We start from the raw sequence: 27,398 nt of genomic DNA, 5'->3' as shown, positions 1-27,398 counted from the left end.
CCTTAGTTAACCATAACCTATTTAGAAATGTATTTGCATAGGGTCTTCTAGCTATATGTGTTTATTTTATGTGCCTGCCAGGCCGCCGCCCTTATCTAGAGGCATAAATGTCTGCATTGGGGCAGCACCAAGTTTAATTCACACTCGCATTAACTGCAGAGAGCCTCATTCTTTGTTTCTTACGATGTTGGCTGAGTACTTTGTACAGTAACGTTGAAGCCCTAGAAGCTGTGTGCATTGACCTGCAATGGGAGTGTCACTGAGCCGACCATCCAAGGGTTTTGTTCTCCTTCAGCAGAACATAAAGTCCTTTCCTCTCCAGTGTCCATTGCACTGTTTCTGTCCAACAAGCTGTTTTGACTTTGGACTGTCTCTGGCTGCTGTCCTGGGACCCAATGTAGCATTTGCAGTGGGCCGCCACCACAGCTAGAGTGCTGTGGCTTACTGCACATCTGCCAGCCTCATGCCAACCAGGGTCCAAGCTTGGTGCCAGCCCTCTTCGTGCCATGTAGTGAGGTCTTGGGTCTACAAACAGCTCCTAGCTTTAGAGTCTCTAGTAGAGCAGATCTTACCATGTTACAGTGCTGGGTTCAGACATAAACATAGAGAATTACTCATATCCTTTCCTCTCTGCTTCCACCAGGGCCTTGCTAGTCCTCGGCGACAGCTGTCCTTCATGACCGAGTTACTGGATGTAATCGGCAGCCCTGACTGTGCCACAGGAGAGTCCCTTTCTGGCAGGTAAGTGGTATCCGTGCATGTCAGGAGCCAAGGCTGCTGGTGGAATCCGCAACATGCTTGACTGAAAGAAACCCCCTTTCCTTTCCTCTGTAATTGGTGGAACTCTGTTCTTATTCAGGTTACATTCATGCCTTTTCTTCCTGCCTTACTCAACCTTAAGGACAATTCCCTTCCCTCTAGCCCAGGCCAGAAAAACAACTCCAATGTTTGTTGTGGACATTCCTTCTGTCCCAGGCTAAAGGGACTGTCCCTCATTGTAAGCCATGGGGCACATTCCTTCCTTTCTGCCCAGCCATGCGGAACATTTCTGCCTTGCAAGCCCACAGGCACATTGTTCCCTTCCGAGCTCAGGGGTTTTGTTAGTCAGCCATTGATGGTTTGATCTTTAGGTGAGGTAGGGTGAGGTGTTTAAATTGATTTGGTGTACCTTGAGGTAGAAATTATTGTGTATGTTGTCATTCACTTCTTAGGATATGCTAAACTCCAAGATTAGTCTGGAAGGGATTGAAGTGAGTTTGTTTCTGGCCATTTATAGATCATTCAATTTAGGGGGCAGTGTAGATCACTGTTCCCTTTCCTAATCTAAGGTAGGCAAGGGGAAAGCGAACGGGCATTTGACAGGTGAGTGAGCCCTTGGGTACCAGTGCCCATTTTTCTGCTTGAATGTGTGTCCACATTGAATTCTGGTAAAATGAGCATGGTTGTGTGGCCTGGATCCTTCAACCTGTGCAGATCTTCCTTCATTGGTAACGTGACTGACTGTGCCCAGCTCAGGCCGATAATTGACTTTGAGATGTTCGAGGAGCTGTCGAGGTGAGTGGACAGTTTCTGAAGCACCACTTTCTCTATGGTTATTGTAATCAGTGGGATGTTGATAATTGGCTGGTTGTGCCCAGGCAGGTTACTGATGCTGTGAACCTAGAGGCCAATAGTTCCAAGAGCCATTCTTGAGTTAGAGTCCTGTGCAGTGGTGGGTTTCAGCGCCCTCAAAAGCGATGTGAAAAATCTGCTAATACATGCTTGTATGAAGAATATGGAAATGGGCAACTGACCAGGACTCAGGATGGCGGCAGGATATCCTCTTGTACACTGGATGTTTTAAGGAGAGGAATGTACTGATGCCGGTAGAAACATTTGGAGTAGAGCACCAAATGGGCAGAGTTTTATGCATGTTTACGACTTTACCATTTCCACTCTGCTTTCCGCTTTCCCAGTGAGTGTTTTCACCTGCTGGTCCTGGGTGAATGTGAACGGTCTGCAATGACAACCTTCGAAGCCCTCCATAACTCCCTTTCCCCCTTCCCCCAGTGTTGAAGAGTCCATCCTGAGCCGTGTCCAAGGCACCGAGGACCTCCTGAAGGAGATGTTCTCCAGCCCTCACTTCCAGTCCGTGCGGAACCCTGAATGTAACCCTTGGCCTTCAGACATTAAGCCACTGCTTCTCGGAGAGGATCCCTCGAAAAAGAGGTAGGTGGACCCATTGAGCCTGTGTAAATCTGCCACTTCATACTGTGCTTTGTGTAGTGATCGTCTTTTTGCAGTCTCGCTGGTGCAGGGTGTGTGGTTTGCCTCTGATGGTATAGTGTGGTGGTGCATGCTAGTGTACACCCCTGCTAGAGGAGGCCAGGTTGTATGCAAAGAGGCCTCCGCCTTCTGTCCCACCCATGATCAACCACATATTTGGACATGTTGTGTTTGAAACCTCACTACTTTTTTCTCTAGGTGGGCCTTGGTACTCTCTGCCCCTAACAACTAGAAGATGCTGAAAAGTTTGTGCCAGCATGTGACACCTTCTTCTCAAATTTACCCTGTGGGTCACTCTGAAATGTTGTATTTGCTGTACATCATTAAATTGATCGGGGAGTTCCCATCTGCTGCACACCAATAATATGAGGCTATGTTTATTTTAGAGAATTCTGGTTGTAGTGTGGCATCCGGCTCCTGCATGATGACTGAACTTGCACTCTGAAGCCGGCAGTGCTGTCAGGACACTCAGAGGCCATTTGAGGGCACAACTCAGATCATCTCATACCCCTACATAAGCGTTTGTGTCCTGTTTCCTGGGCCTATTGCATTACTAAAGAGGCGGGTGTGCCTACCCCTCGCCTTCCTTGCATTGACTGTAGCGCTAAAAACCCGTCCAGTGGAGCCGACAACAGTAAGTGTTGCTGCTTCCTGAGCACCCACTAAACGGTACACCCTGAACACGAGCCCGATGAGGACCAGTACGTGCTACACCCATCCTGCATACGTGCTGCTCGTTCAGTGCCGACAGGAGGAGTCTGGACAATCCTGATGCTGCCACAGGGAGCCCTTGCTCCAGTAGCCACGACGTGGAGGCGTGCTTACGATGGCGAGCGAGGCAGTACTCCGAAGGAAAGAAGTGCCTGATGACCTGTTCTGCATGTGGGAGAGAAGGATGTGCTCCACACCCTGCTAAGCACAGATGCCCTTCACACTGGAACAGGAAGTAATTCACACCCTGATCGGAGCGCACCTTTTCAGCTGAGATACCGCCAAATTCTGTGTAGAGAAGGACAACCAACACCAAGATGCAGCAGCATGCGTCTGCCCCCGCAATGTGTTGCAAGCTCTACATGAGACAAATGTTGGCACCAGCCCATTGGCACAAAGAGAATTAGAGGCAACAATTAGGATATTGCTGGCAGTGCTCAAGGGGTTGCCCATTTCCACATCCAGGTACCTTCTGCCACCATACCAGCACAGCCTCCCAGCAGTGATGGGGCGGGTTCCCACTTTTGACCTATGCAGAGGGCAGGCGGCAATACCAACCTGCTGCCGCCATTCACTGGATTGGTTGACCCCCTCATCCGCTGAGCCTAGGTGGCATGTGTGGGTGGCACAAAGGAAAAAATATTCCAAAGCCACTAAAGAGACTTACAGGGGAGTCAAGTAATCCTGATTACTAGACCATGGTGAAGAGGGCCGCTGAAACTATTCGGTAACCTCCACGGTGTAGGTGGTGAGCCCAACTACGACAAAGCAATAGCTCTCCTAAATATGCACTTTCATCTACAGTTAAACCCAGATTTCTAGCATTTCAAGATGAGGAAGGCCTGGTCGAGAGAGAGAGAGTCCAAAGATATCTTCGACGCAGGGCTCAGAATTTGCGAGTACCTATATGAAAGATGACCCCCACAAGGAAGTAATTTGTTCAAATCATCCAGGGAAGTCAATCTTCTGTCTTATGGTGATTCACTCTTCGGAAACTAAGCATCCCTTTATACCAGAGGCACAATAGCCAGGACCCATGAACTATCAAACAGTCAGGAAGAGCAAATGGAATCTGCGTTTGTCAAAGCGGCAGCTTTGAAAGAACCGGAGGACATTGAACTATTAGCTGGTTAAAGCAGGAAAACCTCTGCACCACCACAAATGTGAAGTTCTAAAATCCGAAGTGCAATTCTATGGCTGTCCGTTCCCTGGAGGCCGATGAACAGTAGATGCCCCCAAGAAGGCATCTGAGGTGATGCACCACCCCAGTCCGGCCTCAAGTGCAAAGTTTCCTGTGGACGGTGACCTATTCTGGGTAATTCATGGCAACACTATAAGAGCCCTAAGTGTTAACAAACCGCATGGAAGCGGGGGTCGCTGAAGAGAGCCTTGTATTCCTTATGAGACGACCTCCTGCATGATGCGAGGTGGTGCTTGGGTCCTTTCAAGTGCACTGAGCTTCTTGTGGGCGCCCGGAAGGAGCAAGTGGAACCTGATTATATTCACTAGCATTGCCCTCACAGGGTCTGAACTGAGATAGCCCATAGAAAGGGAGGCATTGGCCATCAAGGGGGGCTGTACCCACTTTTAGTTGTTTCTGCACGGACACCCTTTCAAGGTTGTAAGAGATCACAAGTCCCTCGTGACGCAACACGCTGACGGATGCTGATCACGTGAAGGGTGTGTCGTGAACACCATGATAGTCTCCATGCTCAGTTGCCTCTTTTCTCCTTCATGGCCTGCTGCGGTCTGTGTTACAAAGTGTGAAGTTCCTAGCAACTGCTGAGTTCATCAAGACTGCCCCCGGCCTAAGCTGGCATGCTTTGTCACTTTCGTCATTAACAACATGGCACCTTAAGTATGTGTATAGATCTGACATACTTTTCACCAGGTTAACTTAGTCTGGCCAGAGCTGCACCGTGTCTCCGAGCTCGGTGGTGTTTTGAAAACATGAGATAAAATTGGTGGTGAAACCCTAGGTAAACCCCAGGGTTTGACAGGATTAAGGGAGGTCTTCACACTACTCTGACTTCAATGTGAGGATTTATGTGACAGTCTTGCTGTGAAACAAGATTTTTCCCAACAGACAGCAAAATGAATTGTGCTGCTATTTCAGAATATATCGGAATTAGGAAAGTGCACATTAATTTTATTTTTATTGTAATTCTGAAGCATGGTGGAAACAAATATTTGAATACCATCAGAACACATCAATACACATTTTGGTGACATTTCCACACATCGTTTGTCTGTAGTAAATCGGTGTCTGTGCAAGTGCCATGTGTAAGGAAATGCCTCCTTGGCATGGTTACCCCCTGACTTTTTGCCTTTGCTGATGCTATGTTTTGAGTTGAAAGTGTACTGAGGCCTGCTAACCGGGCCCCAGCACCAGTGTTCTTTCCCTAACCTGTACTTTTGTTTACACAATTGGCACACCCTGGCATCCAGGTAAGTCCCTTGTAACTGGTACCAAGGGCCCTGATGCCAGGGAAGGTCTCTAAGGGCTGCAGCATGTCTTATGCCACCCTAGGGACCCCTCACTCAGCACAGACACACTGCTTGCCAGCTTGTGTGTGCTGGTGAGGACAAAACGAGTAAGTCGACATGGCACTCCCCTCAGGGTGCCATGCCAACCTCTCACTGCCTATGCAGTATAGATAAGTCACCCCTCTAGCAGGCCTTACAGCCCTAAGGCAGGGTGCACTATACCATGGGTGAGGGCACCAGTGCATGAGCACTGTGCCCCTACAGTGTCTAAGCAAAACCTTGGACATTGTAAGTGCAGGGTAGCCATAAGAGTATATGGTCTGGGAGTCTGTCAAACACGAACTCCACAGCACCATAATGGCTACACTGAAAACTGGGAAGTTTGGTATCAAACTTCTCAGCACAATAAATGCACACTGATGCCAGTGTACATTTTATTGTAAAATACACCCCAGAGGGCACCTTGGAGGTGCCCCCCTGAAACCTTAACCAACTACCCGTGTAGGCTGACTGGGTTTAGCAGCCTGCCACACTCGAGACATGTTGCTGGCCACATGGGGAGAGTGCCTTTGTCACTCTGTGGCTAGTAACAAAGCCTGCACTGGGTGGAGATGCTTATCACCTCCCCCTTGCAGGAGCTGTAACACCTGGCGGTGAGCCTCAAAGGCTCTCACCCCCTTTGTTACAGCACCACAGGGCATTCCAGCTAGTGGAGTTGCCCGCCCCCTCCGGCCACAGTCCCACTTTTGGCAGCAAGGCCGGAGGAGATAATGAGAAAAACAAGGAGGAGTCACTGACCAGTCAGGACAGCCCCTAAGGCAACCTGAGCTGAAGTAACTCTGACTTTTAGGAATCCTCCATCTTGCAGATGAAGGATCCCCCCAATAGGGATAGGAATGTGACCCCCTCCCCTTGGGAGGAGGCACAAAGAGGGTGTAGCCACCCTCTGGGCTAGTAGCCATTGGCTACTGCCCTCCCTGACCTAAACACACCCCTACATTTTGTATTTAGGGGCTCCCCTGATCCTAGGAACTCAGATTCCTGCAACCTAAGAAGAAGAGGACTGCTAAGCTGAAAAAACCCTGCAGAGAAGACGGAGACACCAACTGCTTTGGCCCCAGCTCTACCGGCCTGTCTCCCGCCTTCTAAAGACACTGCTCCAGCAACGCTCTCCCCAGGGACCAGCGACCTCTGAATCCTCCGAGGACTGCCCTGCTCTAGAAGGACCAAGAAACTCCAGACGACAGCGGCTCTGTTCATCCAAGACTGCAACTTTGTTTCAAAGGAGCAACTTTAAAACAACTGCGTTTCCCGCCGGAAGCGTGAGACTTGCTACTCTGCACCCGACGCCCCCGGCTCGACTTGTGGAGAACAAACACTTCAGGGAGGACTCCCCGGCGACTGCGAGACCGTGAGTAGCCAGAGTTGAGCCCCCACAGCGACGCCTGCAGAGGGAATCCCGAGGCTCCCCCTGACTGCGACTGCCTGACTCCCAGATCCCAGCGCCTGGTAAAGACTCTGCACCCGCAGCCCCCAGGACCTGAAAGATCGGAACTCTAGTGCAGGAGTGACCCCCAGGAGGCCCTCTCCCTTGCCCAGGTGGTGGCTACCCCAAGGAGCCCCCCCCCCCCCCTTGCCTGCCTGCATCACTGAAGAGACCCCTTGGTCTCTCATTGAAACCTATTGGAAACCCGACGCGTGTTTGCACACTGCACCCGGCCGCCCCCGTGCTGCTGAGGGTGTACTTTCTGTGCTGACTTGTGTCCCCCCTGGTGCCCTACAAAACCCCCCCTGGTCTGCCCTCCGAAGACGCGGGTACTTACCTGCTGGCAGACTGGAACCGGGGCACCCCCTTCTCCATTGAAGCCTATGCGTTTTGGGCACCACTTTGACCTCTGCACCTGACCGGCCCTGAGCTGCTGGTGTGGTAACTTTGGGGTTGCTCTGAACCCCCAACGGTGGGCTACCTTGGAACCAAACTTGGACCCCGTAGGTGGTTTACTTACCTGCAAGAACTAACAAACTCTTACTCCCCCTAGGAACTGTGAAAATTGCACTGTCTAGTTTTAAAATAGCTATATGTGATTTATGTGAAGACTGTATATGCTATTTTGATTATTCAAAGTTCCTAAAGTACCTACCTGCAATACCTTTCATTTAAAGTATTACATGTAAAATTTGAACCTGTGGTTCTTAAAATAAACTAAGAAAATATATTTTTCTATACAAAAACCTATTGGCCTGGAATTGCCTTAGAGTATGTTCCTCATTTATTGCCTGTGTGTGTACAACAAATGCTTAACACTACTCCTTCGATAAGCTTACTGCTCGACCACACTACCACAAAATAGAGCATTAGTATTATCTCTTTTTGCCACTATCTTACCTCTAAGGGGAACCCTTGGACTCTGTGCATACTATTCCTTACTTTGAAATAGCACATACAGAGCCAACTTCCTACACCATGGTTATTTCAATTGAAAATGTATTGTTGGTAATGGCAGTGCAGTACCACACCATGCATACCCCACACTGTGCTGCCCTACTTTACACCACACCCCACTAAAACACTCTGCTCCACTGTATGCCACTCCACTCAATACCACGCCGCGACTTTGTACTCCACAACACACCATTCCACTCTTTTACCCCAGTCCACCCTCTCCAATCTACTCCAATCCACCCCACACCAGTCTACCCGACTCGACCCCGATCTACCCAACTGCAGGCCAGCCTACCCAACTCCACCACACCCCAATCTACTACAGTCTACCCTACTCCAGTCTACCACAATTTACCGAACTCCACTCCAAGCTACCAGACTCGACTCCAATCTACCCCCTCACTCTACTCTACTCTACTCCACCCCACTCCAATCTACCCCTGTTGATCTAACTACACTAAAATCTACCCCATTCCACTCCAATCTATCCCACTCCACTTCGGTCTGACCCACTCCACCCCAAAATATTGCAGTCAACCCCAATCTATGAAAATCCCCCTCACTCTACTCCGCCCCAGGATACCCCACTCTACCCCTCTCCATTCTGCTCTGCCACACCAGTCTACCCCCTACCCATGTCTACCTGACTACACTCCAATCTACCCCTTTCCACCCTTGTCTACTCCACTCTGTCCCACTCCGCCCTAGTCTAACATACCCCACTCTAATCTAACTCACTCCACTCTATCCACCCAATTTACCCTACTCCACTCCAGTCCACCCCACTTCATTCCGATCTGCCACACTACAGTCCACCCAATCTGTCCCACTCTACCCCATCCACCCCACCAACCCCACTACAATCTACCCTTTTACACTCCAGTCTACCCCACTCATCCCAGTCTACCCCAATCCAATCAACCCCACTCCAGTCTACTACTCCAATCTACCCCTCTCCAGTCTACCCATCTCTAATATACCATACTCCAGTCTATCCGGCTGCAATCCACCTGATCTACTCTACACTACTACACTCTACCTCAATCTACCCCACGCCACATCAGTCTACCCCGGTCCACCCACTCCGGTTTACACCACTTCACCCCACCCCACTCTAACCCACTCTACTCCAATCTACCACACTTCCCTTCAATATACCCCACTCCAACCTACACCAGTCCACCCCAGTCTGCCCCACACTACCCCACTCCAGTCGACTTCACTCCTGTCTACCCCGATCTACTCATCTACAGTCCACCCCACTGAACTCAAGCCTACACTTTACTGCTTTCCGATCTACCCATATCCACTCCACCCAATCTAGCCTGCTCCAGTCTACCCCGTCCCACTCTCCAATCTACCCCAATATACTCTATCCCACTCCAATCTACTCCACCCCACTCCATTCCAATCTACTCCACTCAACTGCAGTAAACCCTACTCCAATCTAACCTAATCAACCCCACTCCATTCCAATCTACCCCACTCTAATCGCTCCAATCTACTACCCTCAGCCTAGTCCATTTGACTTTGCTTCATTCTGCCCCACCCTACTGCACTCCAATCTAATCTACTCCACTCCATCCACCCCATTCCACTCTATCCTACTCCAGTCTAACCCAATCCACTCCATTCCAAACCAATCTACCCCACTCCACTTTAATCATACCCCCTCTCCAATCTACCCTACTCCAGTCTATCCCAATCCAATGTACCCTACTCCCCCACTCCAGTTTACCCAATTCCAATATACTTCAATGCTATCCACCTGATCTACTCTACTATATTGTACCCCAGTCTACCCCACTCCACTCTACCCCAATCAACCCACTCCAATCTGCCCCACTCAGATCAATCCCACTCCTACCTAATTTACACTAATCTACTCCATCCTACCCCCATGCTACTCCCATCTGTCCCACTCTGCTTCAATCTCCCCATTCTACTCCACTACAATCTACCAACTCCAATCCACCCCTCTCCACTCAATCTACCCCAGTCTAGCCCACTCCACCCCACTTAGCTCCACTCTACTCTCACACTTCTGTCTAATCTACCCCGATCTACTCATTGCAATCTACCCCATTCCACTCCACCCCACCCCATTCCAGTCCAACCCAATCCACTCCACCCTAACCCAGTTTACCCCACTCCATTCCACTCTGCCACCCAGTCTGCACCACCTCACCCCCTTCTACCACACTGCACTCAAATCTACCCCACAATAATCTACCCACTACAATCTACAGCAATTCACCCCCTCCACTTTAGCCCGATCTGCAGTACTCCGTCTACCCCAATCTAGCACATTCTACCCTACCCCACTCTAATTTACCCCAAACCACTACAGCCTACAACACTCCTCTCCACTCTACCCCACTCCACTGTATTCTATGTCACTACTCCATTTCACTCCTCCCCACTGTAATCCACACGATCCACTCTATCCCACTCTACCCACGTCTACTCAATCTGCCCCAACACACCCAAATCCACCCACTCCAATTTACCCCAAACCCACTGTACACCAGTCTACCCCATTTCAATCTAACCCACCCCTCCCCATTCCACCCCTGCCCTTTCGGACTAACCACAGTCTACCACACTCCACTGTACCCCAATCTAAACCACTGCACTCCAGTCCAATCTACCCCACACCATCCCACCCCAGTCTACCTCACTCCACCCCCTTCCAACCTACCCAACTCCACTCAAATCTACCCCACCCCAATCCATTCCAATTTGCCCTACTCCACCCTAATCTATCTGACTCCACTCCACTCCAGTTTACCCCAGTCTACCCCACTCTACCACTCTTCACTGCAATCAGCCCCAGTCTACCCCACGCCACTCCAGCACTCTTCACTGCAATCAGCCCCACTCAGCCCCAGTCTTCCCCACTCCAACCTACCACACTCTACTTCAGTCTGATCCACTTGAATGTAACCCACCCCGCGCCACTAACGTTTAGCCGTGGTGAACACTATCCGCATTGGTGTGCAACATGTCTAAAACACATTGCCAAAGCCAATTGCTCTTCAATAGGCCTGATGTATTGGCTTTTCCAATGCTTTTTTTAAGTGGTTATCTCAATGGCTACGGTTGATTGCCCTACCAGTGACCTCGTCTGGTCTACCACCCTAGGTCTGTGTTTGCTTATCCAGAAGCCAAGCACATAAGCACACAGCTGTGCAACTAGTCTTGTGCTACATGAAAACTGCTTGATTGCCTTAGTATGAAAAAACACACCCCTAGTGGGGAGGTTGGTGCCAAGATTCCTGATGAGATGGAAGAAGAGTCCCTCGGAGTAATTGGTCCTACAGCTTTTCATGTCAGGGCATTTCCTCTTTGTTTGCGCTCTAGCTGTTCATTCTAGCATTATTATTTAATGAGGGCCAGTGCACGGACGTTCCAAAGGCGTCGGAAAGGCTAGCCGGAGCAAGGGCCAAGACCCCCTACCCGTCTGACCACAGGGTGGATTAGCTATTTGTTGCATAGGCTAAAACTACTAAATTGACCAGTGGGTAATAAATGCTACCATGTATTAGACCCTGCTTGCTTTTTCACAAAGTGTGGGGTCTGTAAACAAACTTTAGGGCATTTAGACCCCAAGCAGTCAATAGATCTGCTAACTTACCAAAGCATGAGTGCATATAATCTCCAGAATATGAGTGATCCTCATTGGTATGTGGTTTTGGTCAGTTGTAGGTCCTAAACACAAGCTAGAGATTTGCACATTTCTGAAGGACAAGCAGCCAAAGGCTTTATTTGTTATGGAAACTTGGCTAAATGACTGTCTGCCTGATACTGTAGTTGCACTCCCCCTCCTCCACACCACGACCGGGCCGGACCATGAATTCTTACAAGTCCTGCATGACATCTTGTCCTCAAATATTTTTAATATAGTAACTTCACGCTGCTGGGTGATCTAAATCTGCACTTACACGACAGCAAAGGTGAACGTAAGAAACATTTTATATGACCTTTGGGCTTTACAGCTTTCTCAGTTAGTCAAATCTCCCACTCATGTAAAAGGAAATCTATGTGACCCAGCTTTTACAAACATCTTATGCATGTTAGTGAAAGGCCCCTTTCCTGTGTGCTGGTTTGACCATCTTATTATCCCTCTTTTCCTCCCAACAGCAGGAAATAACCCCCATAGCTGGGCAGCCGAGGGCTACCCGACAATGGCCTAAATTAGACGTGGCCATTGGGAGAAGGCTCAAATTAATTTAATCCCCAAGGTGCATGACCATGTCTCTACATCACACAGTCTTCGGTGACTGAGTAAAGGACTCACTAGATAAGTTACTTCCCCTAAGATTAAGCAAAAAAGCCAGGCCGCAGATAAAAGCATTGTGGTTTTGAGCAGAGTTCCTCAAACTACAGAAAGAATGTAAAGGAAAGTGAGTGGAGGGTAAGCTACCATGAAACATCCACACTGACCTATAAAAAAGTACTATAAGTGTATCCATATGCTACCAGGGAAGCCCAGATGAATGATTTCACCTTGAGAATTGAAAGTCCCTCCAACTCCTCGAAGGAACTTAATAAAATTGTTAACTTGTTTTTTGAAACATCAGAGCCTGGGCTGAGGCCCTCCTCCCTCTGAGTCTTCTTGTGTCATTAGTTAATTACTTTCTTTGAAAATCAAGCCTTATCTCTGATAAGCTTGCCAGGATGTCAGACCTCAGACAAGTTCAGTGACAAGACCTTTGCTGTTAGCACTACAGGAGAGCTTCCTGCGTTTCCTCAGGTCAGCATAGACGAAATTACTAACAGTTAAACCATAAAAGCAGGCTCCCCATTGGACCCCGCACCTCTTGATATTTTACTGAAAGGCAGGGATGCTACCCTCTCAGTACTCACTGATCTACACAACTACCATTGGACAGTGGCAGTGTACCAGACGCATGAAAGCACACAAGCATTAAACCTCTCTCAAATAAACCATCACAGAATCCAGAGTTAGCCAAGAGTTAAAGGCCTAGCTCTCTCCTCCAGGGAGTTGGCAAAATCCTGTAAAAAGCTATTAACAACCTTCTCTCAACATTCCTGTCACTGGGGCGGCACTAAAATGGCTCTCCTCATTTCCAAATAATTGTGGTTTTCAAGTTAGTGAAGGGCCAATCCTCACTGCCACCCATCACTAGAAGTGAGGTGTTTCACAGCGTTCCTCTCTGAACCGGACACTTTTACATCTGTATCTTCGTACTTTTGTCAGACATAATTTGCTCCCTAGGTTTCTCTGTGGTGACCTATGTGGACGACACACAGATTGTGTGTGGTCTTCCTAACTCCCAACGCAGCAACCATTTCACAGCAACTTAATGTCTGCCTAAAGCAAGTTGCTGATTGGATGGCTGCTAGTTGTTTGGACTTAAATGGTGACAAAACAGAGGTGTTGGTGGTCAGCAACAACCTGCCGCTGTGGAATCAGCTCGGTTGGCCATCCTCATTGGGTGATTGTCCTTCCCCCCCAAGGCAGAAGTGAAAAGCCTGGGTGTTACACTCAGCACAAAGCTCCCCATGGGTGGGCAGGTCAGGAAGCTATCTTCCAGCTGTTTTGGCCTATTAAGAGCCCTCAGGAGCCGCTTAGTTGGTTACCTGTCGCCGTCCGATGAGTGGTGTTTCAAGGCCTTGTTGTATCTCGCCTCGACTACGGGAACTTCCTCTATCTGAGGAGTCCACTCTCAGTCATGCAAAGAGTTCAGGTAATTCAGAATTCTGCGTTTTCAATCCTCTTGAGTATCCCCAAGTTTGACTGCCTCCCCGGCGCTCATCATTCTACACTGGTTACTCATTAGGAAGAGGATTCAGTATAAAGCACTGTATATGGTTCATAATGCAGACAAAGGACTGGACCTCTCATCCTCCATCAGCTGGTCACTCCTTATAATCCAAATAGAGACCTCAGATCTAGCAGCCTGGCCTTCTTTCCATTCCTAGAGCGAGAAAGGCTTGGGGAGGGGGGTGGGGCTCCTTTGCAACAACCCTTCCTCCTTCTCAGCAATGTGTTCTTCCCGCCAGTGCCTCTTCCTCCTGCCATTGCCCCACCACCCCATGTTTTTTTTAATTAATACCTCCTTCTCCTTCTTTACTCTGATCCAGAGTCTGGTTTCATGTTGTGGGACTTGTGGGACAGAAGTTAAGCAGGCACAAATGGACGTGATGCGTCACCTCTGCTGCTTTATTTTCGGTTCCACAATTGCGCTCCATTGGCACTTCCTGTTGCCGTCTGAGTGAATTTGTTCAGACGGTGTCTGCGTCAGGTCTGTTGGGAGATGCTTCTAGATAAGAAGTGTGCAGCAGGATAAAGAACCAATGAAGGTACCCTGCTTGTTTTAAGTGTCTGACGTATCCTGGGCCTGGAATAGTACAGAGTGTGTATTGCGTTTACCGCCAGTGCCTTGAGCCTCAGGCGCAGCTCATAGAACAGCGCTGTAGGAGCAGGCTCAGTATCGTAAAGCTAGTGGCGTAAGGATCGTGTCTTCCAGCGCAGAGACCCCTTTTACATTTCCGTTTAAAGACGTGTTACTGAACATTTAACAAGTGATGGCTTGCTATTTCATCTAATGCATGTTTCTGGCATGTGATTTTTATTCAATGTATCATGAATATGCCCGAGAAGCAAGATCAATCAAACATACATTCAGTGATAATTTAATGACTATTCAGTTTAGGATTTGTTCCAGGAATGTCATAAATCTTATGGCTGTTTCCCTCCATAATTATTTTATTTCCTCTTTCAATCACTTGTTTGTGGGCCTCTTTTAGTTGTCAGTTCTTAAACACATACATGACCGGTTTAGTGAGCCTGTCCACCTTTGGCCGAGATACTGCTTGTCATTATGACGTGAAGTCCTACAGTCTGACTCCATATTTAAGTGGGCCCGAATCCATCTTAGGAAATGGGAGTCGCCAACTTCTCAATTTTAGGTAAATAACTTTGTGTGTTCCTTAATTTCTGCAGAATCATCAACATGCCCGCCTTTGGTGCAGGCGTGGTCTGTGCCTATCTTTCCAAGAGCTGTGAAAGTATCAAGTCATTTTGATCTAGACACAAAAAAAACCAGTGCAACATCGGGCTGGGACCGGTGCCTTTTCAAGGTCAGATAACCACCATAACCCAGATAATGTAGTCTATATTGACATATGTTTACCTGGTTATTACGCTCCACTGATGTATATGATTATGTCAAAACATTCCCAGGGTGACATTGTATATTCCGTCTTAGATGAGACACGGTGCATAAGGACCACCACTGGACCACTTAGGAGAGAACTTCTCCCAGGTCACAGATGAAAGTGTAGACGGGCGAAGCACCGGACTCCATCTCGACTGAAGACCTCAAACAAGACTCTCCAGGGTTCTCCGAAGCATTCCATTCTGCCTTCGCGAACCGGTGCCAGGAACGTGTTCTCTCATGGATACAATCTCCTAGCTCTTGGTCTTGTGCTCGAAATAGTTGACAAGCTCATCCAAACAGACAACGAACCTTGTTGTCCTGGTATGCACACCACCTCTGAAACTCAGGCTTGTTATTCATTCCTCAGCTAGAGCTACCATAGCGCTTGGAGCTAGCACAGTGAGGGTGTGAACTGTGATGTTACAATTTTACCCCTTTTCGCTAGCCTATCTGCTTTTTTATTACCTTCGTCAATGTTACCAATATTATATGCCCTAGATCTCGGCATTTAAAAATAACTTTTAAAATAAACATATTGAAATACATATTCCGTTTCTAGTGATCTTGAAAGTGTAAATCATTAATGAATGAGTGTTTGTTTGGATTAGTACTTCTCCCTGTTAGTAACTCTAATGCATTGGCATCACCGTAGTTCTCTTTTGGGTGGGGTTCTGCAGGGCTACAGTGACCTGCCTTTCACATTCAACGCTGGTGCATTGGATTACGTTCATTCGTGTCATCTGTGGGTGTGATAACAAACCTCGTAGAGCTGAGCCAGACACTCGGTTTACGTCACACTTGGATGTGAGCAGGGTTGTTAAGGGAGGAGACACCAGTAACTCAAACAGTACTCAACAACTGAGACGCTACAGCAAGGGCTGTCCTTACACCTCAGCAGCAAGGGGCAAAGGCTGTCCTTACACTTCAACAGCAAGGGGTATATGCTAAATATAAATCCCATTATATTCTATGGGATTTAGATTTCGGCAGACGGGGTATCTGTCACTGTTGTGCTGGAGTAACCCGGCTGCCGCGTTCTAAATCAGGGCCTATGTTTTGGATGCATATAACCATGACCAGTGAGCCATGTCACAGCTAACCACAGGAGGAACCATTTGTAACTAGATGACTTGAATTTCCAGCATTTCTTCTCAAAGTATGGGCCAAAAATGTATAGAACCCAAACATTATTTCTTTAAATCTTTTCAGTTGACTGTCTTGAGGTTGGCCTGCTTGAAGGCGGGGAGCCAGGGGGGAGCGTCGTGCTATCTCAGAGGAGCCTTGTGCTCGATGTTGCTGCAGAGAACACATTGCCTCTGCTAGTAAACATCATTGTCATTTCTCCAAACTGTACGTAGATTAAGAATAAGCTTTGTAAAGCCAAGAGTTCTCGCCCATGAAACCCATTGGCTTTGCTAATGCTTGTGTTTTGTATTTGCATCCCTGCTTAGTTCTGGTCTGTAGCCCCCCTTTTTATTGATCTGACCTCAGAGCAAGGCCAATACAACGATGCTCAGCACGAGATGGTGAACCCAACGTTTTTAGATTTTTCAGGGCTTTTGTAGAAATATGCTGCAACATATGAAAAGTGCATTGCAGCCTCTTGCGCACCGCTGACATCTTGTAAGCTTGGTGTCTGCAAGCAGCGTGCATCTTGTGTACTTTTTGCTTTATAGTGTCCTCAACATCATAGCATTGTTTACGCTGCTGGAAACTAGCGTGTTTGCCGTGGAGGTATCTTTTCAAATATAATGTGAAAAGTCTTAGCGCTACTTTTTGCTGCCATGGCGTACAGCCCTCCCTTTCACTGGTGTGAACTGTATGGTATTATTACTACAAACACAGATATGGGAGCATAAGTCTTGGTGCCCCCTTAGGTTCCCATATGGATAGTGTCTCTTCTAGGTAGTGGCTCGGTGCACCTGGATTCTCATCAAGATAGTCTCTGATCAAGGTGCTGCTCCCTCACAGATTGTAGTCAGCTAGTGTCTCATCAAGGTACTGTCTTGATGCACCCCTAGATTCTCGTCAGGATAGTGTCTCACAAAGGTAGTGTCTTGGTGCACCCCAGGGTTCGCACCAGGCTAGCATCTCATGAAGGTTGTGTCTTGGTGCACCCCTAGGTTTCCTTCAGGATATTATCTCTTCAAGGTGGTGTCTTGGTGCCTCTCACCACCCCCCCCCCCCGCAGATACTTACCAAGATAGTGTCTCACTAAGGTAGTGTCCTGGTGCACCCATAGGTTCGCATCAGGATGGTGTCTCATCAAGTATGTGTCTTGGGGCACACCTAGATTCTCATCGTGATAGTGTTTCATCAAGGTTGTGTCTTGGGGCACACCTAGATTCTCATCAATATAGTGACTCATCCAGGTTGTCTCTTGGTTCCTCTCCTCCCACAGGTTCTTGCCTTTAGGGAATCAAGAGGCAAGTCAGTTGCCATGCTCGCCCTCTACTTGGCCTAGGTTTTTGTAATCGATGGAACAGTATTATTGTCTATTAAGCCAAACAAGAGGTTATTTAACAGCACTCACCCTGGACTAGGTGCTCTCCTATGTGAGATGCGCACCTCTATCATGTGATGGTAATTAACATGACAGAGGAATAGGAGGGACATGATTTGACCATGATCAAACAATTTTGTGAAGGAGCACCAACACCGCGTGCAGTACTCCTTGTTCCAAGGTGCATAACTTTCTCACTACTCTGCTTTTTAATGAGTGGAATATGAGACTAGATGTGCTGTTCCCCCGTGGATAAAATCAAATGATGGTTGGATTATAGTCCTGTTTTCCTATCACAGGCATGCTACCAGTGTTTAGTTTGATTTAAGTTATTCTGATCTCTAAAATAGAATTAAAAAAAGGAACAGAGAATTATGTCACAAAGTGATTGCAAAAAAAAACACAATTTGTTACATGCATCAAAAAGCTGCAAACCATTCAGAACTCGGTGTCCGGCCTCCCACTTCGCATTCACATCCCATCCTAAAGGAGCTGCCTACACACAAATAAGTACATTCAAACTCCTCACCCACACTTTCAGGGCACTATATAACACTGGCCCAGCATAACTCAGCAATCACATCTGCTTTCATAAACCTTCCAGGCTCCTCAGCTCGTCTGTGTTGCTGCTTACAAACTTCTTATGCATATGGAAAACCAGGTGTGGCGGTGAAGCCTTCTTCTCTATCCCTCCTAAAGTGTGGAAAGGCCTCCTGCTACACAATAGCCTCCTACTCACTTGAATTCAGCAAGAATCTGAAGTCCTGGCTTTTCGAGTAGTCCCACTAGGCCCTAGATTTCCCTATGCTCAGACCTGCTCAGCGCCAGGATACCTTCCCGGGTGGTTGTGCGCTCTACAAATCTGTATAACATAACACAATACTTGCGGACACCATGTTTCCCGGTACCATAGTTTCCATCCTGATCAATACACTACAACTGAGGTGTGACTGGTTCCGATATAGAGGCCCTGGGCCTACTTTCACCAGGGAAATGCAACTGTCTTATGAGAGCTGCCCAGACTCTCAATACAGACTTGCCAACCAGCATAGCAGTAAAGCCAAGATTAAACGTTCAGTCTCGTCTTGCCATTGCTGATTCGTTGCTGCAAATGCCATATCTATTGTTGGAGGTCGGGCGTTTGACTGCCCGGCTCAGTGAATTTCACGTCTTCTGGAGGGTCCTGGTCGAGGAATTTTTATAGCACTTGCTACCTTAGCTAAGCCTGTTTCTGAGCACTCTTAATGTTTAGAGATAAGAGACGAGAGGTATCAGGAGAAAGTAAAGTCTAAGATTCTATTTAATTCAAATGTACTAATCGTTACTACGATCAAAAGGCGATAGCAAGAAGAGACAGCGTAGTACAGGGAATAGCAACTCTGATACCGCATCACACAGGAAGAGGATGACAGTAGGGAATGAAACCAAGAAAATTACTTCAAGATTCACAGTCCGCATGAGGTACATGCTTATCTTTCCTAAGCCAAACTTATGCCCCACCTCCCCAACCCTTCTGACATCAGTGCGGCCTTCAGTCACCCCATACCCTACTTTTTGCCCCCTGCAAAAATGTTAGCGAGTGCCCATGCCTAGGGTGTCATCTTGTTGTTTCTCATAGGGGAGTGTTTTGCTATAGCCTGAACGTGTCATTGGGATAGTGTCTTTGTAGATCCTTAGGGTGTCATCATGGTAGTGCCTCATCAGGCTACTGTCTCTGTCCTCCTTTCGGGTTTCATCAAAGTAGGTCCTTGGTATATCCTTAGGGTATCAATGAGGTAGGCCCTTGGTATATCCTTAGGGTGTCATCAAGGTAGGTCCTTGGTATACCCTTGGGGTGTCAATGAGGTAGGCCTTTGGTATATCCTTAGGGTGTCATCAAGGTAGTGCCTCATCAGAGCAGTTCTTTGGTGTAACCCCCTAGGCTGTCATCAAGTGTGTCCCAGAACAATCCACAGACAATTTTCCACGCAGAACGCAGCCAGGTGTCCTGTCCAAACCCACAAATATTGGTCTTTGAAAGCGTTTTTCACTCTCTCTAGAGGCGCTTCAAACTGTGGGTGCTAAACATCACCCTCCTTCTTTTTCTTTGTCCTCCTCAGGAATCAGCTGCCTTCAAGATCAAAAGATTTAGAAGATTCTCTGAAGTTGCTGAAGGAAACATCTGAGACGTTGGAGGAGTTGAAGGAGGAGGTGAGGGGCCCTCTTGTAGAAAGGGTCTGGGGAGGGACTAAAGAGAAGGTAACGAGTGGGACTGAAGGGGATCTGAGGTACGGAGAAGGCACTTAATGAGAAGCTGAGGAGTGTAAGGGTCAAGGGAAGGGACTGAGGGAGCTTGAGGGATGGAGAAGGGGCTGTACTTCCCATGTTTAAACAAGGAGAGGAATTCAGATAGAACAGGGGAGATATCATAGGTAGACTTGGGAGCTGCAGATGCCTCATAAGGGTGATAGTGCCCAGTTTGGTTGGTTGACAGCTCCTCGTCCGCAGTGTCATCGTCGGTACGGCGGCACTGTGGTTGCATGAAGGTCCTCTTCTGCGGTATTCTGGTATGATTGTGGTGCTGGAGTGCGGCAGTGTTGTCAAATAAGGATGATGATCTGCAGCATTGTGGTGGGTGAGGTTTCACATGTGCAGTGTTCTGGTTGGAGTGGTGGTCTCCCACACTGGTGGGATGGAGGGGATAGGATGCACGTTGTGGTTGAATGCGGATTTTCATCTGCTCTCTTCTGGTAGGGTTCGGGTGCTTGTCTGCAGTATGGTAGGCAGGTAGCGGTGAAAGTAAGCAGCCTTGTGGTTGGGTGAGGGCTCTCGTCTGCAGGCTCACGATTAGATGGTGGAGCTATTCTCCACTGCCTGGGCATGGACCCCATAATGAATTGAAGTTAGTTGAAATGTTTTTGCTGATGGTTTCGAGCATTCTCTGTGTCTACTGAATAATATCTCTCCCTTATTCCCTTTTAGTGCTCCTTCCTTGGTGCCGATGCCTTGCCTGATGCCAGCACTGTTGTCCATGCCCTGAAACTCGCCGTGTCAGACTTCCTGGTGCTAATAAGCACCTTCTCGCAGGTCTACGAGGATGAATTTCAAGTGCACTGCGGCCGACCAACCCCACTGATCAGCGACTGCGGGACACTGTTTAAGTCTGTGCATTTATCCCTAGACATCTGCAGCAAGGTAAGGACAGCGACCAGAGCAGGGCTCTGTTAAGCCACCGCTTATTCAGCGAGTTCCTTCCCTTGTGAGGTTAGAAAGCAGGGAAGTAACTGACCGCTGAGTACAAGCTCTCTAACCTAGTGCCAGCTCACGTGATCCAAGCCCGGTGCCCAAGTAAGATCCTTCTTACTCTGCTCTGTGTAAATTTCAGCCTTGCACACCTGTGTGTGGATCGCCTCCAGGTGCTCCACTAATTGCAGGTGTGATTGCTGTTCCACTGCTCCCTGGTTTGTTTGCTGCCCCTTGTTTTACTCCATTTCCTCCTTTCTGCTGCAGCCCTACAGCTTTCCTTTTATCCCCAGCAAGATAGTTCCTCTCTTCATTTCAGCTTAAAACCGATGTCCGAGGAGTGCCTCCCCAGAAAGTGGAAATATTAAATCCAAATATGTGGGGAAGATTTGTGGCAGAGGGTAGTGGCCAAAACCTTGCATTGGATAATTGCAGGAAAAACTCCCACCGGCTCCAAGGAGATTGAGCGAATTTCTATATATCATTTGTCTTTAGAGCGCCACACAATAGGAGCTGTCTCGCCACAGTGAGTTTGACACAACTGAAGTATCTGTGCTGATGCAGGTGCCTGGCCTCCTCCTCGTTCACATAGTGCTGAAACATGTTTACAAAATAGACATGAAGGGTTCTTTGTGCAACTCTGTAACTTTGTGGTAGGACGCATTAGTAAGTATGGCACCATCCCACCCACATACCATGTAAAGAGTGTTGTAAGGGTGTAACAAAGGGAGTGCCCCCACACACACCCTTAATGAGTAACCCCCTGCCGTCACAAACCACGTCAGATGACCACTGCGGACATACGTACCAGTGAACGCTGCCGATGGTGGGCGGGGAATTACCAGGTAAATGAGGGTTCATCATGCAGTGCTGAACCACCCAGGAAGGGGATGACTCGGGAAATAACCTCTCTCTCCACAGAATGTTTTATTCTTTATATATGTTGCTGAAGTAAGTAGGATGTGTCATAATTCTTAGAATCCTCAAACAGGAGGAAGTTTCGCCGTTCTTAAAATCCTGTCACTCTCAGAATCATTTGGGGCAGGACGAGAGGCCTTTACTATCAGGACAGGGGCAAAGGAGCAATACTTTCCGATGTAGCCGAGTAGCAACCTTGTTGCAGGTACTGGCCACGTTAGATTCTCAGGAGGTCACAGTCCGGGTCAGCTTCCATTCCGGCTTGTCTTCAATATCCCAGGACTGATCAATAACCTGGCTCAGCTCAGAAACACTGGGGTCTGTGTTTGCATTCTTCATAGTGGCTGGCATTATTGCAGACCCCAGGCTTGCACAACATTCGTTGTCTGTGCCCTACAGAATGTCTCCCGGTTGCACTCCAGGGGAGGAGCGGCGACGAGCATGTCTGGCCCCATCATTAAATAACATCCTGCAGACCTGTGCAGGGGAGCAGTGCCCAGCCCTGCATCAAAGGTGCTACGGGAATGTGACCATAGAAGTGACCGATTCCATCCTAAACCCTCCAGCTCTACTGATGCCACGCCGCAGTCCATTGCCTGCCTCCGTCTGGGCTCAGGACCCCGGTGATATGAATCGTACAGTTATGTGTCTGGATTCCAGCCCGCGCTGTTGGTGAATCCCGGCTCAGGTGGACATCCTCTAACTGCACATAGTCCATGGGTCACTGTTGAAGAGCGCCACTGGTGATGCAGACGACCTGTCAGTCTCTCCTTTCTCTTAGGTGTACATTAAATACTCTCCCAATAGTAGGCGCACAGCACCCACACCTGTCAGTAGGAGCGGGTCCGTGCGCCCCTACACCACACATAGAAGTGTGATGGGGCTCAGGGAACCGCAGACCTCTTTCCCACGGGTCACATTCCCAGACATTGATCCAATAGTAGGCGCACAGCACCCACACCTGTCAGTAGGAGCGGGTCCGTGCGCCCCTACACCACACATAGGTCTGCGGTTCCCTGAGCCCCGCCACACTTCTCTTTCCCACGGGTCACATTCCCAGACATTGATCCAATAGTAGGCGCACAGCACCCACACCTGTCAGTAGGAGCGGGTCCGTGCGCCCCTACACCACACATAGGTCTGCGGTTCCCTGAGCCCCGCCACACTTCTCTTTCCCACGGGTCACATTCCCAGACTTTGATCTCTGGTTGAAGATCTGTGTGCCGCATTAAGTTTCTGCTCTGCGCTTCCCTGATGATGGTTTGCAGTAACCTCAATGGTTTCCGTTCCCAGGCTGTGTCTGCCCTTGTGGGGTGTCAACATTGTGCTCCCCAGTGGTGTGTGTTGTGGTCTCTCGTGCTTTCCCTGGTCACCCATGCTCTCCCTGCCCCTTGCGCTCCATCTATGGTGGAGTTGCCGTCTTAGCTCCCGTCTACCACAATGTTCACCCCTCGTGGGGTGTCTCCTGTGTACTGTCGTTCGCACAACTGCCATGAAATCTCCCAGACTGTTTCTTTTCTCATCAGTTTGATATGGTTGTTGTATCTCTTCCCACGTGCTGTCTCTCGGGTTGATGCGTTGTAAATGTGCCCTGCATGGTTATGGCATACACTCCCGCCCTGGGCGACCCATCTACTTGTTAATCTGCTATGCTGACGACTTAATGGCCCAGCTATCATATTACAGTAGCTCGTGTCTGAGGGATAATCTTCTAAGGGTTCACTCCGATAAAACCGGTTCTCTTTTTTGGTACTGGTTGCAGTTGGTGGCCTTCTGAACTGGGTGCCCCGCTCTCCTCTATACCAGCTGCTAGGATTCTTGGAGCCATCTTCGATTCTGACCTTTCCTTTGCGCCCCAAGTAAAAAGAGTATCGGCTAGCTGCTTTGCCACTCTTAAATCTCTGGTAGAATGGTACATCTTGTGCCGAAGGACCCGCGTAAGATCACTATTCACTCCTTAGTGAATGCAAATAGTCCTTATTTGAGGTTGCCTGCTTACTAGCTGCCTCATCTACACATCGTGCAGATAGCGGCTGTCAGACTGATTCTGAAAAATCCTGTTTCTCAATCAGTAGCAGGCCATTGACAACACGTTCATTGGCTGCCTATTGTTTGGCGAGGCTAATTTCAGGTGCTCGCCTAAGCCTTTAGAGCTTTGGACCTTAGAGGACCTGGATATCTAAAAAGGAGAATTAAAGCCTACTTCAAGCTCCTTGGTGCAAGAAGCACTGCTGGGCTCTGGAATGCCCCTCCTACTAACCTCAGGCTTGCTCCCCCTGAAGTGAGTTTTAGAAATAATCTAAAAGCTTTGCTATTTAACCCTACTCATTTCACTCCAGGTCAATGTGGCACCCACCCCCTTGAGCTGACATTCTATGTGCATGTTTAAAGCATGTGTGCATTGTGATGTGCGACCTACACATGGCAGGACAGCTCTATGTGCAATGTGAGCTATTCGCTAGAATTAGTGTAATCCATTTTGGATGGCCCCTGGTTTAGCATGGCACAAGCTGGAGGATGGTCACTGTCTCTGCAGACAGTGTTAGTCTAATGCCGACTTCCTGAGGCTAGAAGGTAGAGACATTGAAGTGAGCCAGAAGGGAGACCGGGCTAACGTTATAATTTTATTAGAACCTTTTAGCTACGGATTGCTGATTAACTTTTCCTGAGCACTGCCAGTTGGTGGGTGGTTGGGGTTTAGGGGCATGTCGGCATTCTGTTGTTAAACCTGAGGATGTTTCTGAGCAGGCACTGCCCTTTGGTCTGCGTCGACTGCTACTTCAGGAAGGCTGATGACAGCCAGGTGCTGAGACTTCACACTTCATCGTGCCACTGTTTTAGATACTCCTGCTTGGAGCCTGCGTCATCAGTGTCCGCTGTAGGGGACATCACCTTCTACAGAGGGTCTGTCTCCACTGCAGCCAGAAAATGACGTGGAAGAAACAACCGCAAACATGTTCCAGCGCCTCAGACCGTGAATCCACATCCCCTGTCTGAAACATGAGAATAAAGGTGGGAACCAACCCCACTCATGTAAAGCCCCTAAGGTCCAACTCCTGTATATGTAGGCCCGGACTCCGTCTTAGGTAATGGAGGTCGCCATCTGAGACCATGTATGTGGTCCTATTTAAGCCCAGCCATGTTCCTGGCATGTGGACCACACAGAAGAAGCCGACAGCAGGTGGGAGTGTCACTGGGACTGACCTGAGTCATGGCATCATAAGGTCTCCCAGAACGTGGTCCATATGGCGAACTGCATAAAGAACTTTAAGCCAAACTGCAGCGTGATGTGAAGCATGCCCAAAGCACTGGCACTGCCACTGCTGGAATGTAGCGCATTCCCCTCAGCATCCGTTGCTGCCAGAGTGGGACATCTGCCCCCAGCCCGGAAGCAGAAGACAAGCACTCGTCAATCTGGCCTTCCATGCTGATCCCCTCCGCAGTCCAGTAAGGTGCAAGGCCAGCGCTTTGGTCGAGCACCGCCAAAGAAGACGCCAGTAGGGCAAGCCTGACGAGCGCCCCATTCAGCGCCAGCCATACGCATCTCTGGTGAGCGGGTAATGTGCGTCCTGGCCTACACAGACTGAAATGCAGTATAGCAGGCCAACAAAGATAATATTGCTGTAGAAAGTTGTTGTTGCCAGTGAGAACCCAATGAGCTATAGAACTGTTCAAACTGAAGTTTAATCTGCTGATATAGCAGTGGCTTCATGGAATTGCACCTGTGCCTAGTCCTACATAAGATAGAACTGCTGGGAAGTCGCCATAAAGGTGGGAGAAGGCCCATGGAAAGGAGATTAACTTCTGGTTGGACCCCCTGTCAGTACGTAGTGTTCCATTTTGCCATGTTTTAAAGTACCAGGGGCCACATGTACTAAATGTTGTAACGATTCCAAACAGATCCAATAACTGTCTGCGGCCACAAAAAACATTTTTTTTCCAATCTACCTAACCCATTTTACTAGCTCCTAAAATGGGTTTGGGTCTCAATAGCAATTCTGTATTTGGAAGCAGCAAGTTGTAGGTGTCCCCTCCAAATACCGAAATATTATGTGATGTGCCAATGTTTTGTGACAGGAATTGGGTCACGAAGGTATTACGGGCTTCCAGTTTGGGATAGTTACTAAGCCATTTGCAAAATGAATGTTAAAAAAAGTGTGTTGAAGACAAAGCTGTAGCAACCTTCAAACATACAAAAAAATACTTTTTAAAAACTCTGTCCCATTTCTTTTAAGGGAAACAGGTTGCGTCTTTTTTTTTTTTTTTTTTTTTAAATTTTGTAAAGTTTTATTTAAAGACTAAAGCCAACCTGGTGGTCTGCTGACCTTGGCAGACCACCTTCTCTGTGATGGCCATCAACAGGCATGAGTCATAGTTTGCGAACTCCCTCAGAAATATTCATGAGGTAGGTCAGAATACGATCCTCTGTGAACTGAACTTTTATGAACTGACCTATTAGTACACAGGTTGGTTTGAAAAAATCTGTACTGGTCACAAAAATACTAGTCGCAAATTGCAACCAGCGGTTTTTTGCAGCCAGTATTTAGTACACCTGGCACTTCTTTTTTACTAAAAGACGAGCATGGTGTAAATATGATTTATTGTGTTTGTTGTTTGACTTCTGAGACTCTCCCCCCCCACACTGCATCCCTGAGCAGCCTGTGACTGCTCACCCTCGTTAGACTGACAGCCAAGTGCTGAATGGGCACACTTGGCCCTGTGTGCACAAGCTTAGCGGTCGGGCACAGGACACCAGAGGTATACAACCTCAACTACAACAGTTTTGGCCCACCGGTCGCTTTCTTCCCTCAGGCCTTCCCTGAACAGGGTCTGACACAGGATCTGTCCACTTCATGTGCTCCCCCTGCACTGGGCTCCTGTCTATTATGTACGTTGCAATATTCTCCTGGATCCCTCATCTCACAGGCTTCGTCCAGTCGTGAGGTTCCAACGCTGTGCTTTCCTCAATGATGTTGTTTGTGTATCTCTCCTGGATTGTCAGGAGCCTCTGCTCTGCCCAACCCTCGGTGCCCAATCTAATGAGGTCGGTATTGTCCCCTCCTGGACTGCCCATCTCCCAGGCTTTATCTTCCATGTTGCGGGATTTCAAGCGCTATGCTTCACTCTAGGATGTGGTTCGCTGTATTCACCAAGAATACCTCATCTTGCATGCTCTAGTTAAACCTTCAGGGTTTCTAGCATCACTCTCCCTTAAGATATGTGGTATGCAGCATTCCTCATGAATTCCTTGTTTCAGTCTGCACTCGTGTGGATCCAGCATTCTGCCCCCTGTATAATGACTGTCAGCTCCCTCCTGGATTCCATGTCCCCCAGTCTCTGTCCAACCCTTCTAGATTCCAAACTGCTCTTCCTGTAATATGTGGCTTGCAGAATGTCACGTGAATTCCTCGTCTCATGGGCTTGGCTTGCTGTTTGTAGGGTTTCAGCCCTGCACATGATGTGGTTTCTCACCTCACTTCCACTGCCTCTGATCATGTCTTGTGGGGTTCCCACTCTAGGCTCCTCTGTGATGTGGTGTCTGGTATCTCACCTCGTTTCTGCTCTCTCCCAGGCTCTGAGCACTTCTTGAGGGATTCCCACACTAGACTCCTCTGTGTGATGTGGTGTATGGTATCTCACCTCATTTCTGCTCTCTCCC

The 27,398-nt window shown here is 48.4% G+C and overlaps 1 protein-coding gene across 3 annotated transcripts in view; it reads left to right on the top strand.

The window, feature by feature from the left end:
• Positions 1-27,398, top strand: part of HAUS7 (HAUS augmin like complex subunit 7) — a 100,113-nt gene that overhangs the window by 52,839 nt on the left and 19,876 nt on the right. For all 3 annotated transcript variants that reach the window (XM_069209377.1, XM_069209379.1, XM_069209378.1), the window contains exons 5-8: positions 644-741; positions 2,050-2,208; positions 19,699-19,789; positions 20,561-20,773. In XM_069209377.1, the coding sequence (XP_069065478.1) occupies positions 644-741; positions 2,050-2,208; positions 19,699-19,789; positions 20,561-20,773 (561 nt within the window). The remainder of the gene's footprint in view (positions 1-643; positions 742-2,049; positions 2,209-19,698; positions 19,790-20,560; positions 20,774-27,398) is intronic.

The sequence above is a fragment of the Pleurodeles waltl genome, chromosome 10 (genome assembly GCF_031143425.1).
Source record: "Pleurodeles waltl isolate 20211129_DDA chromosome 10, aPleWal1.hap1.20221129, whole genome shotgun sequence".
NCBI classification, from domain to species: domain Eukaryota; kingdom Metazoa; phylum Chordata; class Amphibia; order Caudata; family Salamandridae; genus Pleurodeles; species Pleurodeles waltl.
Note: the sequence above shows the minus strand (reverse complement) of the source record. Positions and strands in the feature narration are given on the sequence as shown.